A 19,025-nucleotide genomic window follows, 5' to 3' on the forward strand; every position below is an offset into this window, starting at 1 on the left:
CTGCTGATGCATTAAAGGGACAGTTCACCACAATATGGAATCTCAGATACTTGCTACTCAGTACAGTGTCAGTGGAAGGCCCTATATGGCACGCTTGCAATCACGTAGGCCTTCTATGGGAACTCAAGAGAGAAACTAATTGCACACAAGGGACAAATATGCCTGCCAATGCTTATATGGTCTCATTCAAATGTGCAGTGACGCAGCAGTCAGCAGCACTTCCACAGCAGATTTTTTTTTAGCTCTCATTGAGGTGCAACACACTTGTTTATCCACGGGCATTTTTTTCAGGCGGGAGAAGCGCAGCGTGAAGTCAAACACTGGAGCACTTCAGCACCGGAACGACGTCAAAGCACTGGAAAGAGGAGGGAGAGCGCTGGCTGCGGCTCGCGGTGCCTCGCTGCTCTCATGAGTGCAGCTCCGGTGAAGGAGGCTGCAGCGGATATTTCAGCACTGACGTCGCTGCTGAGGACACTCGATGACGCAGTACAGAGACGAGTTCTGTTTTTCTTCCACTGCGTGGAAATCGTTCCGTCCGTGAAGCTCCAGAAGCCGTGACGCCAATCGGAAAATCGCCACCAAAGCCCGACTCAGCGAAGTGGTAAAAATGAGAGGATGACGGTTTTTGAGTGAACAAGCACTTACGTGTGTCGTCTTGTGTGCAAAATCCCGGCAACCTCCACTCACCCACACCCACCCACTGTCACCCACACACCCACATGCACACGGAGAGGAAGGAAAGAAAGAGAGGAAGCGGAGAGGAGTTTGTATTTTGTCATGTCTGTATTTTTGTCTCATTTTCACAAAACATGTACAGGGGAAGGAAAAGTCTTTCAATAGAACCTGAGGTATTTTTGCGTCAAGCAGCCTAAGGTATCGGGATCTTCTTTTAAAAACTCATCTAAATTCATCAGTGTTCTTAGATGCGTTGCTATTTACACATAACAATAATAATAATAATAATAATAATAATAATGATAATAATAATAATAATAATGATAATGATAATAATAATAACAATAATGATAATCATCTATACACATTTCTTAGCAAATGGGACAGCCTGCATCATCTTTATTACATGTCATAAATAATTCTAACAATGTGGGGGTTTTTCTTAAAAAATAAAATACAGGACAGGAGGGATGATGAGGACAGGATAGGACGTCACAGGAGTCGGTGAGTTTACTGTAGTTGCATCATCCCAACACCAAGGTTAGAGTTCACCAGGTGAAAAAAGGCTAATCAAGGGCCAAAAAAAAAAAAAAGAAAAGAAAATCCAAAAAACATTTGACATAATAAATAAATAATCCTCTCGCACCAGGAGAGCAACTTTTAATATCTTTAAGCAACGATTCATGCCCCCCTCCCTACATCCCTCCCTCCCCTCTACCCCCCCCCCCCCCCTCCCCAAATCTTACGTGTTGTTTTGAAAAGCCAAACTTTGGAGACAAGAAACAAGAGTACAAAAACAAAAGAGAGAAAAAAAGAGAGAAAGAAAAAATAAAAGCGAGGGAGCTTTACAGACATGCATTGTGCTGATGTACCAGCAGCTGTGTACCCTCTGTCGGGCTTGGCTCACTGAAAGATCCCCTGAGAATGAACATAAGGGTGTGTGTGTATGTGTGTGTGTGTGTGTGTGTGTGTGTTTGTTGGGCCTAAGCGCTCATGTGTATGAAAAATAGATTTAAGTGCATACAATATGTGTGTTTTAGCTTTGGTGGGACAAGCTCTGTATGATGACATGAAGAAGAAGAAGTGTTGCTGGCTCGGAGAAGATAGTCTGTCTGTCTGTCTGTCTGTCTGTCTGTCTGTCTTGTCTGTCTTGTCTGTCTGTCTGTCTGTCTGTCTACTTTTTGGGGGGAACTTTCACAGCGCTCTGCATGCAGTTAGTCTTGTGCAAGCCCGGATTCAACTGGCAGGAAATGTTTTGTTGTGCGACCAGCCACCATTTGCTTGTGTAGCGACTCGTCCGCCGCACAGGAACAGGCTTTTTCTGTGTTTGGGACGCTCGGCTGTTCAGCGCGACGAACCCGTGAATACAGAGAGAGCGCAGACGACCCAAACAGAGATCTCTCTGGGCGCCTGTGCTTAATAACAGAGGCTCTATATGTTTGCACTGACTACACTGCAGATTTGATGTCAGCGCTACGCGGGTGGGATGGTTTTTGGGGAGAGGGGGGTTGGGGGTGGGGGGCGGTCATCAGAAAGCATAAAAGTGCATTTCAAAGTCATACATCACGCTTCTCAAAGAAGAAACAGCACATATTGCTTGTTTGTTTTTCTCCAATGTGTGTATTTGTTTGTGTGTGTTCATAAATACCATACAGCAAAAAAATAATAATTATAATAATAATAACAAATAATTCAACGAAAGAAAAAAAAAGAGGAAAAAGAAAATCCACAGAACATTATATTATTTCTCATTACCAGAATGAACCAAGTACAATAAATTAAAATTCTAAGTGCCAAACAAAACAAAACAGAAAGAGTCCATTAGAAATCCATTAAAATTGCTATATATTCATATTGTATATATAGTATTTGTTTGTCTGTAGCCAGCCTTTCAGGTGCATGCTCAGGTGGTGGGAGGGGATTTCTATGAAATAAACCCTTACACTGCCTTCTCCCCCCTGTAAAAAAGAAAAAAAAAAGAAGAAAAGAAAAAGCTCTTTCCCATCACACTGTCAACACTGGGAACCAGGGAGGCAAAAAGTCAGCAAAGACACACTGTGCTTCAGGAGGAGGAACCGCAGCAACGAACTCAGAAAAAGTCTTTCAGCAAGAGTCTGCCGAGGATCCTTCATGTGTTTCCACACAGACACAGCGCCGCCCTGCAGGAGTCTCTGGTTGCTGCGGGAGGAAGGAGCCGCTGAGAGAGCGGGGGAGGGGGAGGGGGAAGGCAGGTGTAGCTGTGCGAAGATCTGGGGGGATGTTTGGTTTTTTTTTTAATCTTCTTCTTCATCTTCTTCTTCTTCTTCTTTTGACACCGGGTGCGAAGCGTCGGGGAGGAAAAGCACAGCAGCGCTCGCTTCCAATCACAAGCTGCGACAGCCCCGGAAGCAGCAGTGCGCCATGTCTGACCACAGGCAAGTCCAAATAGAGATATTCTATATAGTGAGGATGCAACATGACACTCGGGGTGTTTCTTTACGTATCTGGGGCAGATGCTTCTCTTTTGTTTTTCCTGCCTTTACTACACTGTGTTCCCCCCCCCGCCTGGATTCCCGGTGAGATTCCCCGGTCCAGGCATCGTCCATGGTGGTGGTGGTGGTGGGGGGGCGCCAGAGCTCTCTGCTAGTGCTTCGACGTGTCCTTCCTTCCGGTTGCAGTCTATAACACTGTCCATCGGGGGGAGTAGAGGAGGAGGGGAGGAAAAAAACCCAACAAAACAACAGGTTTGGCTCCCACTATGTGTCTCTCTGTGCTCTGTCCTCGGCCCGGGTGCGTCTGCGGCCCCGCAGGGCGGCTCCGATGGCGCCCACTAGCTGTCAGGACACCTCGATGATCTCCATGCTGCCTGAGAAGCTCGACTGCTTTCCGATTTTGCCCAGTTCCTCCCGCGATCGGCTCTCGGAGATGCCCTCCTCGAACTCCATCTGACAGCTGCGCCGCTTGTACTGCTTGTCGGCCGCCGTGGCGGCGGCGCCGCCACCGGACGACGGCTTCGAGTCCCGGTGGTCTCGCTGCGTGGGGGGCTTCTCCCTCAGAGCTTTCTCCTGCAGCCTGGCGCTCTCGCTGCACCCGAACGCCACGTACGCCGAGCTGCTCCCGAACCTCACGGGCGGCTCCTCGCCGTCCCTGAGCCCGCCCCCGCCCAGTTCCATCCCCCCCTCGCCCACCTCCTCCAGCCCGAAGTGCCAGGGGGCGTCGGCGGTGGGCGTGACGGGGGTGACGGGCGTGGTGGCCTGGACGGTGTCCCGGTGTTTGGTCCATATGGCCCCCGAGCCCACGGTGGGCAGCGAGGGCAGCGACAGCAGCAGCGAGCCCTTGGGGCCGTCGTCCAGCGAGGGGCTCTTGCTGTCCAGCGACAGGCTGAGGGTCTGGGGTGGGTGGGGGTGCGGCTGGGTGCGAATGGGGGAGCTGCCGGCGGCGCCGTGTTTGGGTTTCCTCCTCGGCCTGGAGGCGGAGGAGGCGGTGGCGAGGCGCAGGCTCCCCCCGCTGCTGGGCGAGGGGAAGGGCGACTCGGAGGAGGAGGCGGGGCTGTCCAGGAGGGGCGACGGCGAGCACACCCCGTTGGAGGCGGTGCCCGTCCCTGGGCTGTCCAGCTTGAAGAGCTTGGGGACGTCCTCCGAGTGCGTGGGCGCCAGCGCGGGGAAGTGGGGGGCGCCGTTGGGGGCGTAGACCGACTTGATGTCCAGGGAGAAGGAGCGCTTGAGCCGGTTGGTGTCCAGGATCCTCTCGGCCGAGAGGTGCAGGCCGTTGAAGCCCTGCTGGAGGGACGATGGCGACGGCAGCTTGGGCTCCGGCGGGACGTGCAGCTCGGCGTGGCGGCCGTTGACCTCGCCGCTGACGCCGTTCATGCCGTTGACGCCGTTCATCTCCGGGCCGCTCTGCTTGGCGTCGGGGGTCTTGTCGTCGTCGGAGGTCAACACCTGCAGCAGCTGCAGGCCCTTCTCGAACTCCAGCAGCTGGCCGAGAAAGTTGAAGTTGGGGGATATGGAGGGTCGTCTGTCTTTCACAAATCTGGTAGGAAGAGGGGAGAAAAATGGGATGCGTCACTCGGAGAGAAACGGGTTCCCATCTGTGTTCTAAACCAGGGCAAACTCCTTGACTGGTGGGCCACAGTGGGTTCTAAAGGTTGACAGGGGGGCCGGAGCACCTCATAGGTGTAGAAAATATATTGTGGGATATGTAACACAGCCATTGTATTACTCCCTTACTATTAAATATAATTTCTTTAATTTCAGAGGGAAACATTAAAAAGCTAAACGGGCCGCACATGGCCCTCGGGCCATAGTTTGCCCACACCTGGTCTTGCCGTAGGGCCGCTCGCAGTTTCGCTGATTTACACTCTGAATCCAGTCGATATTCTGTCACCGGGCATCGGCCAATTAATTTCTCACGACTGGGGGAGGGCGAGGAACCTGGTCCTCTAGCGTTACCGGCGGCTTTCACTGCGGCCGACACCTTAACTCGGCAGGTGGCCGGTGGGAGGAGCCAGCGTACCTGTAGGCATCGTCCGATGACAGGCCCATTGTCTTCATGATGTACGCGATGGCGATGGTCGCAGAACGCGAGATTCCAGCCAGGCAGTGCACAATGACTCTGCAGTTTGACACCTTGGCTTTGTCTAATGGTGGGACGTGGGGAGGAGGGGGGGGGGAGAAGAGAAGAGAAGAGAGGGAGAACAATCAGCATCTGTTGAAAGCAAACTGACGTTTCCTAGCGGAACACAAGAGGTCACCTGAACGGATGTTACACCTGATGCTATTGTTGCCTGCACTGCACGGCGGCATTTATAAACCACCACAATGACAGTGCGTGGGATTAAATATCACTGCGTTTTTTTTTTTTCTTTTACCCAATCCATGGGATTATTCAGTTTCCTTGTAAGGACATTTAATACTGTTCCTTGTTTACGATTATATCAAAAAATGTGGATGCGAACAAGCTTTGGTTCACGATAGTTCTGCGCCGTCTCACCGATGAATTCATTGGTTTTGTCCAGCCAGGGAAGCAACTTCTCGCAGTAGTTGTCGTTCACTGGGATGCGCATGAAGTGGCTCTCGCTGATGAAGTCCGGCTTGGGGCAGGTGTTGCTGGCATTCAGCACGTAGGTGATGCCATTCTGAGCCATCAAGTCCTACAGAGACACAGGATGTTTAGTGCGAGGCCGCTCGGGCTGCGAGGGCAGCGCGCCGAGCTGCGCGGTGAGTCGCACCTTGTTGAGGACGTCCTTCTGTGAGCCCAGGTAGAGGTGCGGCAGGATTCGCGTCGGCCCCACGTTGGCCACAGGCAAGCAGGGCTGCGACAAGCTCATAGGTAGGTTGGTGGCAGGTTTCCCTTCACACAGGCCGGGGAAACAGGAGGAGAAGGCAGCGAAGCCTCCTGCATGGGGCAGAGGGAAGGAAGGAAGGAGCACAAACTGGTTAGGGCAGCCTGATGGTTTTCCACAGCGCAGCGGCACAACACAACACACTGGAAACTCTGCAAAGTTCCCGTCTTGAACATTGCAACACCGCTTGGCAGCGCAGGCAGACGCTCCAGTGGCCTCTGAGAGGTGAAAGTGGGCTACGGTGTCGGAGCGACGGAGTCCTGCTCCCTCCATCGTAGGAAAGAAAGACGCTCTGTGTCCCAGTGTATACGTTAGGTTCAACCCTGGCCAGTCTGGAATGTGTGCGTCTGGCCCTTTAAGAGGCAGGCGGCTCCGCTTTTGGTGCGTATGCGCGCGCGTGTGTGTGTGTGTGTGCGCGCGCGTGTGTACGTGTGTGTGTGTGTGTCTCTGTTTCCTGCATGAGCTCATGTCCTGTAGCAGTGCATTGCGTCAGGCTGGGGGAATGAGAGAGGCCACAGGTGCAGGGCCAGGACAGAGGCCCAGAAACATCCCCCTGCCTGACAGCACACACACACACACACACACACACACACACACACACAAGCTCAATGATCACTCTCACTGTCTGTGAGCCTGTTTACACACACACACACACACACACACACACACACACACACACACACACACACGCGCACACACACACACACGCGCACACAAAGGCCGTGCTGCACACAAACACACACTCGCACACACACTTTATCCCAACCTCCTTCTGTTGGCCTCCACCCTGTAGTTATACAACTGCGGTACTGCAGAGTAATGATGACCGTGTGTGTGTGTGTGTGTGTGTGTGTGTGTGTGTGTGTGTGTGTGTGTGTGTTGCGGAGTGGGTAATGACCTTGTTGAGGAGCGTGCAGAAAGGGAGGGGAGGACTTGAAGGAAACCCTGAGCTCAGGCAGGGAGATTAGAGCCTAATCTAGCTTCAGCCACGCCGAACCCAATCTGGAATGCGGAGAAACTACACACACACACACACACACACACACACACACACACACACACACACACACACACACACACACACACACACACACACACACACACACACACGCATGTGTGCACGCACGGTCACAGAGTGAGAGTGAGTGAGACATGACATCATTGTGCTAAAGTAGCACACACAGCACGGCGCAGGCAGGACATTGCCTGCCGTTGTAACACACACACACACACACAGCTGACCCACAGTCAACAACATAAAGTGTGCGCACCCAGATTTGCAGACTATTCTTAAGAGAAAAGTGCCACTTGTTGTTTGACTTGCCAGGGCGGCGGCGGCCTCGGGGGAAGCGAGTGCATCCTCATGACCCAGAGGCTATTCTGGGCACACTGTCCCTTTAAGAGCACAGCGAAGAAGGGTTGTCTGTTTTCAGCTATTAATGGCAACTGGCAGAGCAATGACATCAGCGCTCTCCCTGGGGTGGGGTGGGGTGGGGGTGCAGCGGGGGGAGCGAGGGGGGAGTGATAGACGGAGGTGGAGAGCGAGCCGATAGCTGAGGAGTCAAAATGCAGAAGGAGGTGAAGCTGCTGAGAGATCTGCTGCTGCTGCTGCTGCTGCTGCTGCTGACCGAGCGGCCATTTGTAGGTCACGGTTTTGCTCCGGGCCGGGCCGGCCTGGCGCTGCACTATTTTCCAAACCGGAGGCAGCCCTCAAAGATATGGGGCGGCGTTAGCACGGCGGTTAATTGATAAGACAGAGGGAGGAAGGGGAATTCCTTGAAGGCTCTCTTCCTGCTTCCCAAGCTGCTCGCTGCGCAAAGAGCAGGCGCTACTTATAGACCCCCCCCCCCCCCCCCCACACACACACACACACACACACACACACACACACACACACACACACATACACACACACATACTGTATGCATCTTGGGCGAGGAAGCTGCACTTTCCTGCCGACGGTGGGATCAACAGGAAAGAGAGCCTGATGTTCCTTTCTCCTCCAGGACAATGTTAGAGAGTTGTTAGAAGGCCAGAGCAGCGGACGTTCCACAGTGGGGACGCATGAACGAGAAGAATCCTCCAAATATACCCCAAACTACGCACATTAACAATTCAAATACCACAACTCAACGAGAGGGCGTATGGTAGGTGGCGCTGCAATTCTGAATTTGACAGGGGAACCAATCAGAAGCATCGGAAGAGTCACAGAAAAAGAAAAAGGACGGCGCTCGTGCAACAAATCTATCATCATCAAACATAAAGCCCAGCCTTGTTGGTAAAAACTGGTCAGGTGTATTCAAAATTGTAATCATGAATAATTCCAAAAGTAACTGTGACTTAATTGCGCACTTTTCTCCAGTAATGTAACAGATTCATTTTATTTTGTTATTAAATTACGTAACAATGTTACATGTAACTTGTTACTCCCCAACACTGCTGATACCTTACACCTAAAGACACTGTGGACCAGGCATGGGCAAACTACGGCCCGGGGGCCATATGAGACCCGTTGAACTTTTTAATCCGGGCCGCCGAACTTGATTAACTTATCTTAAGAGTAAGTAAGTAATAAAATAGCTGTGTTTCATCCATTTATTCAGTGTTTTAACAGTCATTTCAATAAGGAGCTAAATACTGCGGGGCTTCAAAGACACTGTGCTTTGTTGGAACTTTGCTTTTGTTCCTTTTTAAATATTCAGACATTAAAGCACATGTTTTCTACACATCCCATGATATATTCTTTCCACCTATGAGGCAGGTCACCAAAACACTTGCGGCTGAAGGAGCCGACGTCACGTTTGTGTCGGCCCGTCAGCGCAGCGGCTGAGGGCTGGGACACGGGTCCAGAGATAGGACGTGGGGACGGAGTGTCTCTGAGGTGATCGCACACATCACACACAGGGACACCACGGTGACGCTGCACGCACACGTCGGCAAACACCTGAGTCGCAGTCAGCGCTGATAACATGTGAGTCACTCAGGAGATAGAGGGTCCCCGCCACACCACACACACACACACACACACACACACACACACACACACAGAGGGCAAATAAGCCGAAGAGACGTGGCCTCACATTCTCCAAAAGACAAACGGTGACACATCTGTCCATTCCAATCTAAGCACACGAGGCACGCACATAAACACACTGTACCATCAGACTGAGGTCACTGAAAATACCCCATGACACACACACACACACACACACACACACACACTCACACAGAGGCCAGCTGTCTGAGGAGATGACATCAGAAAGTCAACAGGGAGAGATGAGTTCACCTCGGCCTGATAGTTTACGGAGGGCTGATTTCTCCTGCTTTCGCCGTGACGCTCTGGTTTTAACATGGAAGAAGCAGAGGAACTCTCGTCACGTCTCACAGGAGGCCGATTCAATCCTCTTATTATTACTACCGTTGGTTTGTTTTTTTTGCTTTGGGTTAGATCATCTTTTTCGCACAGCGCTGAGTCATGCATCTGTAACCTCTGGAAAATGTAAATGGGCAGGATGTGACTAACCCAGTTCTGAACGCGCTGCTCCAAATAAAGGAAAAAAAAAAAATCCCCAAAAAAAGAAGAAGAAGAAAGATACGCACAAGCGGGAAAATGGGGCGCCGTGAGGCCGTGGGCAAAAAAAAAGAAGAAATCTTGGCAGCGCAGACTTCCTTTTTCCGCCTCCCTCAGCCACTTCATCACTTATGCAACTGCTTATGTTTTTCCCTCCTCTCGGCCTCGTTGGCGCTCGGATCGTTATTCGCCATTATTTTTTTTTTTTTTTTGAAACGGGCCACAATGTCGGCCCAGGTGTAGGGACGGGTGTGTGTTCTGTGACGCTGTGAGGATGGACAGAGGAGGAAGACGAGTGGAAGAGGAACCCTAGAGATCCTGAGCAGGCACACAACACCTGCCCCGCCTGCTGCGCTGCGGCGGTGGAGCTGGAGGCTCCGCTGTTACATCACCGCCGCGGGTACAATCGACTGGCTGCTCAATACCAGAGCCTCCCCCCCACTCCCTCTTTATGCCCTGTGTGTGTGTGTGTGTGTGTGTTCAGTTGCCCTCTTTAACTCTGCCTTGTTAATGGAGCGGTGCACACACAAAGCAGACATGTACATACTCGAGAGAACACACACACACACACACACACACACACACACACACACACACACACACACACACACACACACACACACACACACACACACAATGCAGCCTGGGGACCATTGATCTGGCTGAATGAGCGCTCCCTGCGCACCCCTCCGTCGCTCCCTTCTTCTGTGGTTCATATCAGGGGAGACATGACGCCATCCTCTGTGCCCCTCCAGCTGTCCCACCACCCCCCCTCCCCCACCTCCTCCCTCTGCTGGGAGTGGGGGACATTAGCATCTCAATGGCATCCCCCCCTGTTCCCTCCCCCCCGCACACTCCCACCATCCTCCAGCCTTCCAAACATGACATCATTACACACTCAGCACCACAAAGGCAAGAGCTGCAGGCCCGGAGAAGCAATGGGCAATTCGTGTGCGTGCGCGCGTGCGTGTGTGTGTGTGTGTGTGTGCGCGCGTCTGTCAGATGTGTGCAGATTGACAGAGCATGTATGAGCGAATGGGATGAGGTCATCGCTTTTCATGCAGGATGATGATGGGAGGAGGAGGTGGAGGAGGAAGGGGTGGGGTGGGGGTGTGGGGGGGTCTGCCCAGAATGGCTGTATAATAGTGATAATGGCAGCCGGGCTGATAGTGAAACTCATCTTTGTTCTGCTACCTTTGTGTGCAGATAATGATGATGGACCAGGTGCCCTGAATCCAGGCTGTTTCAGTGCTGCACGAGCTTCATCACCAACCCCGCTCATTGTTTCCCCCCTGCAGCCGACTGCAGGGAGGGATGGAGGGAGGGATGGAGGGATGGATGCCTCTGAATTAACATTAGCGTGCGGCTGCATTCTATTTTCACCTGCACTGACGACGTACGTGTGACTTTCCTTTTCTTTGCACCGGCTGATGACCTCATCGCGTTCGGCCAGCCAATCGGACGCGTGCACACATGCGCTCGCACACACAAAGGAGCGCGCCCGCAGCGAGAGCGCCGAGGCGGCAGGTGTGGAAGCTTTGCTGTGTGTAAAAATAATAATAAAAAAAATAAAAATAAAATAAAAAACTGCTTCGGACCGGCTCTCTGCCTTTCAACGTGGATTTAAGGTTCGCACACATGCACGTTTCACAGTCGCACTCTCACTAAAATCCCACGTATCAAATGCGCCGCCGCTGACGTTTCCTGCAGCGTGCATGCGTGTTGCCATGCGGAAGGGCTCTCTTTTTCTGCCGTTTGCACGAGCGCTGTGCATTGCCTCGTCGCTCTGTGTGAAAGGTGTCGAGTTCGACACCTGCAGTGTGCGGCTGCACACACACTGATAACATGCTCAGCGATGAGACCCTGCACACATGGAGCCTTTGCGGTTCGTTCGCAGCCGAATGACTGAATGAAAGCAATGAGATATTAATCCCAGAACCCTCAAAAAAAAAACAACAGTTTTCTTCCAGCCTTTTATTTCCTGTTTCATCTTTAGGATCATCCTTTCTTTCCGCCTCGGAAGAAGGCGATCCGGTGTTATTCCTCCCTGCAGAATATCCCTGTACAATTGCACACAACCTTGATCAACTACTTATATTTCACTAAAGTGCAACACTTATTTATCATCACTTATTTTTTGTTTTTTACTTTGACTTTTTCTTGTGTGTATACATTTTCTTCATTTCTTTTTACTTCACTCTTTGCACTGTACCTGCTGTTGTACCATGCAAATCTCCCCATTGTGGGATAAATAAAGACCTCCTCCTTCTTCTTCTTCTTCTTCTTCTTCTTCTTCTTCTTCGTTGTTTTCATTGCGGTGCTACAGCATTAACCTTCACTGTCAGACCTCTGGCCATCCTTAAGATTCACTTCGCAGTTTGAATACTTGAACGCGACCCACCGTGCCGGTGAACTGTATTGCTCAAAATATCATCAGGGGCTCCCCCCCCCCCCCCACACACACACACACATCTGACATGCTGAGAGCAGCGGTGATGTAATTCATGACCAGCTTTAGCATTTCTCTGCTAAACAAAAAGAAAAGAAAAATTCACAGTTTCTTTTTCTTTTCTTTTACAGACATTCTGACACTTGTAGTCAACTCTGTACAAAAAGTCAGCGCGTTTCTCACCGGAGAGAAAGAAAAAGAGGAAGAGGTGGTCTCCACATGAATAATCGACACGCATGCACGGCAACACATTGCATTACGTCAGCGACTCGGCGTTCCGGGTGGATACCGACCTCGCAGCTCTCTGCCCTCCTTCATCCGGCGGACCCTGATCTTCAGCCTCATGTCGGTGTCGCGCAGGTCCGGCCAAAAACAGTCCTCCGCTGGGGCAATCACCACATCCAGAGGCATCCCCCAGATCACACAGTCACACGCCGAGGGGAAGCGCTCCTTCAGGTGCCCTCACCAAACGCAAAACAAACGAAAGCAAGAAAAAAAAAAAAAAGCGTCCACAATCCTGCTCGGCTGGGACTCCCGCTTGCACACAGTGTTCCAAGAGAAAAGAGCCGCTACGACAATAGACGCTCCAGAATATCTGCAGACACCCTCATCAAGTCCACCACCGCAAACAGCAACGAAAAAAAAAAAAAAAAAAAATCCCAATGCAGTGACCACAAAAATTCCTGAAATGCTCCGGTCTGAATATTAGGTAATGCTGTGGTCGAGCGAGGGAAGGTCGCCCACGCAAGAGGTGGCTGGATGACGGGATGAGAACCAGATGTAATCTGCCTGCAGCTGCTCCGCCGGCCGTCCGCTGGTCTCTGTGAGCGCTCGGCTCTGTCGCTCAGCTCGGCTCTGTCGCTCTGTCTGCTGTGAGCCGTCGTCCCAGAGAGCAGCCCACTATTGTTGTGCCGCTGCGATCTCCCCGTCTCTCATTCGCTCCGTCGCCAGCTCACACTCCTCCCTCTCTGTCCCCCCTCCCTCTCGTTCTCTCTCTCTCTCTCTCTCTCTCTCTCTCTCTCTCTCTCTCTCTCTCTCTCTCTCTCTCTCTCTCTCTCTCTCTCTCTCGCCCCTGCACAGCGCCACTCTCTCGACGAGCTCACTGGGTGAATGAGCTCACTTGCCGTGAGCTCAGGCTCTGCCCCCCCTCTCCCCCCCCTCCCCCCCTCCCCGCCTCCTCCCCTTTCTTGTGGAGCCAGAGCTCCGTCATAGCTAACGTCTCAGGCATGTAACCACATTCCTTACTCATCCAGCAAATATGCAGCCACCTCAGGGGCCTAGCAGGCCCTCCGTCCGGGGAGGAGGATCAGGCAGGGCCCAGCCTCTTCTCAGGCTTTAACGCTGCAACCAGCCTGGACAGCTGTCCATCACAGCTACAACTGCAGCGGGCCACCGTTAAGTCCATCGCATCATGCTGGCAAAGAAGTAGTGTGAGATATTCCTCTGCTCTCAAATTGGCCGGGAGTTATATTTGCATTTTTCAGCATTTGGGCAGCTGATTAATACACACTACCGGTCAAAAGGTTGGGCACAACCTATGAATTTAATGTCGTTGCTTTCATTCTCCTGACTATTGACTCACTGAAGGCATCAAAACTACGCATGAACACACACGGAATTTTGTCGGAAAAAATGAAGGTGTAAAATAACTCAAACAAGTTTTATATTTAAATGTTCATAAAAAGCATATTTGGAGTTATTAAACATGTTTTTCTTCACTGAAAAAAATTCCATATATCTTGCTCATATATTTGATGTCTTCAGTATCTATCTGTAGTGTTGTAAAGTTGTAAAGATATAAAAAAAAAAAAATTGCATGAGAAGGTGTGTCCAAACATTTGACTGGTAGTGAACCTATTATGAAAGTACTATGAAATTGACACTGCTGGCTTATTGTGTTTCAATTCCTTCACTTCTCAAGATGAACGATGACACCTGTGTGTTTTCCGTGAGGGCGCGCCGCCAAAGTTGATTTTCAAACAGGTTTCTGCACCTCTAATGAAGCGACGGCTCGCACGGCAGAAGCGTCTCATTGTGGTTACGGCTCTAAGTGCACCAGAGCCTGGAGGAGGGGAGACCGTGCCAGACCGCTGAGAGCAGATTTTGTCAGTGAAGGTGCGGGAATGTATGACCTCACTGCATTTCTTGCACCGGGTCATAATCTGACAACGCCCATGGCGTTTGGACGCTGCTGCTTCCTGCTGCTGGAGGATGAAACGGCCTCGATGGGAGGGAAAACAACAAGGGGAGGAGGAAATAGTTGAGAGGAATTTGGGAAGAAGAAAGCAGACAAAGGGAGAGCGAGGACTCCTCGGGGTGATGCTTACACCAAACGGGCGTGTGGTTTGCAGACATCATCCATCTAACAGGCCACAGACTCCTACTTTACTATGGAATGAAAAACATGTGGGCCACAAGGCTCGCAGCACTGGACTGAACACCCCCCCCCCCCCCACCACCACCTCTCTCCCCCTGCTGGAAGAAGGGAGGAAGGTTAGGGACAGGGTTAGGACTACAAAGCAGGATAAAGGTGTTGAAAAAAAAATGCTGCTTTTTTTTTTTTTTTAAACTTACAGTGATGACATCAGTGTCAGTTGAAGGCCTTCACTGGTTGTGTATTGCCACTGCGCTGTATTGTAATATGACGTCTTATTAGATTTGCTCTTCACTGTTGTTGACCTCCTTTTAAAAGGTACAGTGCCTAATATACCAACTGGCAGGGGCAGCACCAATGTAAACCGGCCCATGGCTGAAATTGGGTACCATCACGTGCATGCAAAGCGGCGTGCTGTGCACTGCACACTGTCCTATTGAATTATAAATAAATGAATAAATTGAAATTGATTATTTTGCACTTTACAGACAAAGAGCACGTTTCTGAAATTAGCAGCTGTCACGAGTCAACCAATCAGAATTTGTGTCTGTTCAGCTTCATGCAGAATGCACATGAACACATTTGAAGGTGGTCAGATTCGCTTCGAGCGCATTAAGTCATCGCCCCCCCTCCTCCATCCCCCGCCTCCCAGCTCCAAAATAAGGCAAATAAGCCTGCACAGGCTGTCTAGTTAAGGGGCCAGCTGCGTGTCGACTGACTGACCTCATCCCATCTCTGAAGACCCCCGAACGGTCGCGCTGGGCTGAGAACAGCCTGACGTCACCCTCTGTTCAAGCGCGGGTCAGTGGCGGCGCAGGAAATAGGTCACTCGTCGATGATGAGCGCGGTGAAAAATGCAGACACTGGCCATGGGAGGGGGGGCACAACACACACACAATCACACACAATCATCATGAGGTGCCATGTAATCACACCTTCACACACACACACACACACACACACACACACACACACACACACACACAGTGTCTGCAGGTGTTGCACTCCATAGTGGTCACAGCGGGAACTGCACCGCAAACACACTGATTGCTGCTGCCGTGGCCTGAACACACACACACACACATACACACACACACACACACACACAGGCTGGCAGTTGTGTTCTGTCTGTGTGGTCCCAAAGCTGTAAAAACCAGCAGGAACCGACGCACAAAAGTGTCGACAAACAGCAACTAAACAAAAGAAAGCGCCTCTGGTCCGACGCTCAAACACAAGCTGAGTTCCTGAAGCAAACATCCCCCCCCCGCCCCCCCCACTCCCCTCTGACCCCGCCTCTGGTGGGCCCGGGACCACAGGCTCCGCCCACCGATAGCCCGAGTGGAAACTGTGATTTCTTACATTGATAAAGCCATTATTTGGATTTGAAATGCAGACTTGAAACATAACAACTGCTCAAACTGGAGGCAATGTTCTGAGCGAGAGCATTAGGTCCACTGGTCAGGGGCCTGGTTAACCCCCCCCCCCCCCCCCCCACACCTTTCCTTCCAGTCCTTAGCAGGGTAACACAGCTCAGAATAGAAGGTGTGTTAATTAGAAAATAACAGCCAAGGCCCTGTAAATGATGGCCGGGCCCTGTTTTATTGCCTGCACATGTGCGGCCTGAAATAGGTATGACAGTCACTTGAGGTGCATCCCCCACCTCCTCCGGCGCTGACATCTCTTAGATTTAGGCCTCGCTTATATGGCTTGTTGCTGGGACAACACGCGGTTTACACGTACACACACACAAACACACACGCACACAACTGTTGAGCGGCCAAAACAGCGAGGGAGAGGAGACCAGATCGCTGAGGGAGACAGAAAAAGTGTGCAAAGGCCAACAGGTCCACGCGGTCCCGACCAGCAGGGCAGCTCCGTTTCCCTCTCCTTTCTACATGAATACAATTATTATCTTTGGAAATTTCCTGAGGTTTTTTTTTTTTTTAGAGCAATTTGAGCACAGTGCTTTTATAAGAGGCAAGGCTTGTACGAGCAGCTTCGGTTATGAAAAAACACAATTGACATCTTGTAAATGCGATTGTAATCTTGAGATTATATAGCCAAAATAATCGTGGCACAGAAAAGAGATCAAATCAGACAAATTCATTTTGCTTTACTTTATGTATATATTTCCCTAATATTTGCTGTTTTTGTTTATATTGAAATTAATAAATTAAATTAAAAAAAACCCAAAAAACATTAAAACATATAAAGTCAGGGAACCTGTTTGGATTTTTTTTCTATAATTTTTTTTTTTTTTTTTAGAAAACTTAGTTTAATGTTCTTAAAAGTAATCATGCTATAATGAATAACAATGCGTAATAGTTCAATTGTGTTTATTATATCTTCAGTTTTAATATTCATAGAAGTGTGACACTTCTGCGGAAGGCGGAGGCTCCACCAAAACATGTCAAGGTAGCACAAACAGAACCCTTGTACCAAAAAAAAATTGTATTCTATTAAAAAAAAATAATCTGCCATTAATGCAGCATCATTATCATTATTAAAAAACAAACCATTTGACACAGGCTGTCAGAGCGGCCTGGCCAGCGAGACAGGCAGTGACAGGGGCGTCATCCTACACCGCAGATCATCTGTCAGCATATCGCAGGAAAAAGAGACGTCACCCTCCGGATAGAGCTGGTGGGGGCGATGAACACTGCCAGTTAATGTGTGCATGTGTGCGTGCGTGTGTGTGTGTGTGTCTCTCTCTCTTGAGTGTGTCTACACGTGTGTGGCATCGCAGCCTGGCGTCGAGTTAGACGACAAATTTGCAGCGACCAAAAAAAAACAATTATTGGCTGCAACATGATGTTGATCACACGTCACGTCCTCCCGCTCGCTCCCAGCACTCGGGAGATTTGTGCCGATGTTCGGCCGGCGAGGTTTGTGTGCGTGTCCGTGCGTCGTGTGCAGATAGTGCCGCTTGTGAGGGGATCAGTAACAGGGCTGCTCTCGCAGTGATGTAATGCCTACAGGAGAGCACAGCTGCCATGCCTGGGGGGTGAGGTAGTCAGCGGGGGAGGGGCGGGGGGGGGGGGGGGGGCAGATGGAGGGATGGAGTAATTGATGATCGGGTGATGAAAGAGGAAAGGAAGCGCAAATTCGGAGTGTGTGTGTGTGTGTGTGTGGGGGGGGGGGTGGGGGGGGTTGCTGAGTATGATGTAGGGGGGCAAGGGATTGAGTGGGGGACGGGAGGCAGGGGTGGGGGGCTGAGTCCATAGGGAGGCCGTAACTGAATTGATGTCGTCATAATTCAAAGGGACCCAAAGAAAAAGGATCATATGTTATTCTGCGTGTGTGTGTGTGTGTGTGTGTGCTAAGTAATAAATATTGAGGTCCAAATCTCTCTTGAATGCAGCAAACAAATACACAAACATTTTTTGATATACTTTTGAAATTTATAGGAAAGGTGTAAAATCACACATTTAATTTTAAATGTATATATATATGTATATATATATATATATATGTATATATATATATATACACACACATATATATACATATATATATAAATACATATATATATATACACATATACATATATATGTATACTCACTTCACCAATGCTTTAAGTCTGTCATAAAAAAATGAAAAGAAAAAGAAAAGAAAAGCCCACCCTCTACTTGTTTTTGCTTGCTCCCCCTGGTCTGTAGTCAGCTAACTGTGGTGTGAAAATTATTTGTGCTATGCAGTTTGTTAAAAGAAGAAAGATTTGGTAGGCAGCCCAAAATTGTGAACCTGATGGAATTACAACCTCCATGGAGAACTACAGAGGCACTTGAAGAACACTGAGCAGCAATATAGAACAGCAAGGACTGAGCTTGCGCCGCTAAATTTGTTCTCCGGCAGATAACGCGCATGTGACCGGCGCTACTTGGATGTAACGGGTGTGTGAGATGAACAGAGCAGCGGGACACGAGCTGCGTGCGCGCTCGCACATGACGTAGTTTCATCTTTATCTGTGCAGCCCCGCAGGGAGGCCTGCTGCACATCAGTCATGCGGCAGACCCCCTGCCCTCCAAACAACTTAACCGGCGCAGAAGGAACTCAGCGGGGTGGGGTGGGGGGGGGTGGGTGGGGGGTGGGGGGGGGGGCTAGCGCACCAGTAAATGTATCCCACTGGCAAGAAAGCCATTTAACGCACAGATACAGTTTATACACACGGCCGAGCAAGCATGAATACAACACACACACACACACACACACACACACAAGAGGAGCACAAGCTATCAAATGCACCGGGGGGGGACCCTTCAAGACCAGATGAGCAGGTTCCAAATCCCTGCTGGAGATGTGTGTGTGTGTGTTTGTGTGTCTGTGCATGCACGCAAGGATTGCTGAGCTGCAATATGAAATGACACTTGAGACATGTGTGCACACTATGCACGGAGAGAAAAAAATAAATAAAGCCAGTGCATTCTCCTTTTGTCAGAATGAGCGGGGTGAGGAGAGTTCATCTTCAGGAGGTTTGCATTTAAAAAAAAAATTTCTCGCATATAACAGAGAATCAGGCTCGGTGCTGTATGTGTGCAGGTTAAATGTCACCCACATCGATCTTAAGTAATTCGAAGATGAAGAATTTGTGTGCGTGTGTGTGTGTGTGTGTGTGTGTGTGTGTGTGTGTGTG

General features: G+C 50.3%; 1 protein-coding gene across 4 annotated transcripts in view; it reads right to left on the minus strand.

The window, feature by feature from the left end:
* Positions 1 to 764: 764 nt before the first annotated feature.
* Positions 765 to 19,025, minus strand: part of dusp8a (dual specificity phosphatase 8a) — a 43,993-nt gene continuing 25,732 nt past the window's right edge. For 3 of the 4 annotated variants that reach the window (XM_076038157.1, XM_076038155.1, XM_076038156.1), the window contains exons 4-9: positions 5,885 to 6,051; positions 5,647 to 5,806; positions 5,170 to 5,293; positions 2,826 to 4,686; positions 1,854 to 2,775; positions 765 to 1,820 (exon numbers count right to left, since the gene is read on the minus strand). In XM_076038157.1, the coding sequence (XP_075894272.1) occupies positions 3,492 to 4,686; positions 5,170 to 5,293; positions 5,647 to 5,806; positions 5,885 to 6,051 (1,646 nt within the window). In that variant the 3' untranslated portion in view covers positions 765 to 1,820; positions 1,854 to 2,775; positions 2,826 to 3,491. Of the gene's footprint in view, positions 1,821 to 1,853; positions 2,776 to 2,825; positions 4,687 to 5,169; positions 5,294 to 5,646; positions 5,807 to 5,884; positions 6,052 to 12,311; positions 13,069 to 19,025 lie in introns of those variants that run through there. The other variant, XM_076038158.1, reaches the window with a different exon arrangement.

Source organism: Nelusetta ayraudi, unplaced genomic scaffold (genome assembly GCF_046127955.1).
Source record: "Nelusetta ayraudi isolate G7.1 ecotype Tasmania unplaced genomic scaffold, CSIRO-AGI_Nayr_v1 ptg000053l, whole genome shotgun sequence".
Taxonomy (NCBI): domain Eukaryota; kingdom Metazoa; phylum Chordata; class Actinopteri; order Tetraodontiformes; family Monacanthidae; genus Nelusetta; species Nelusetta ayraudi.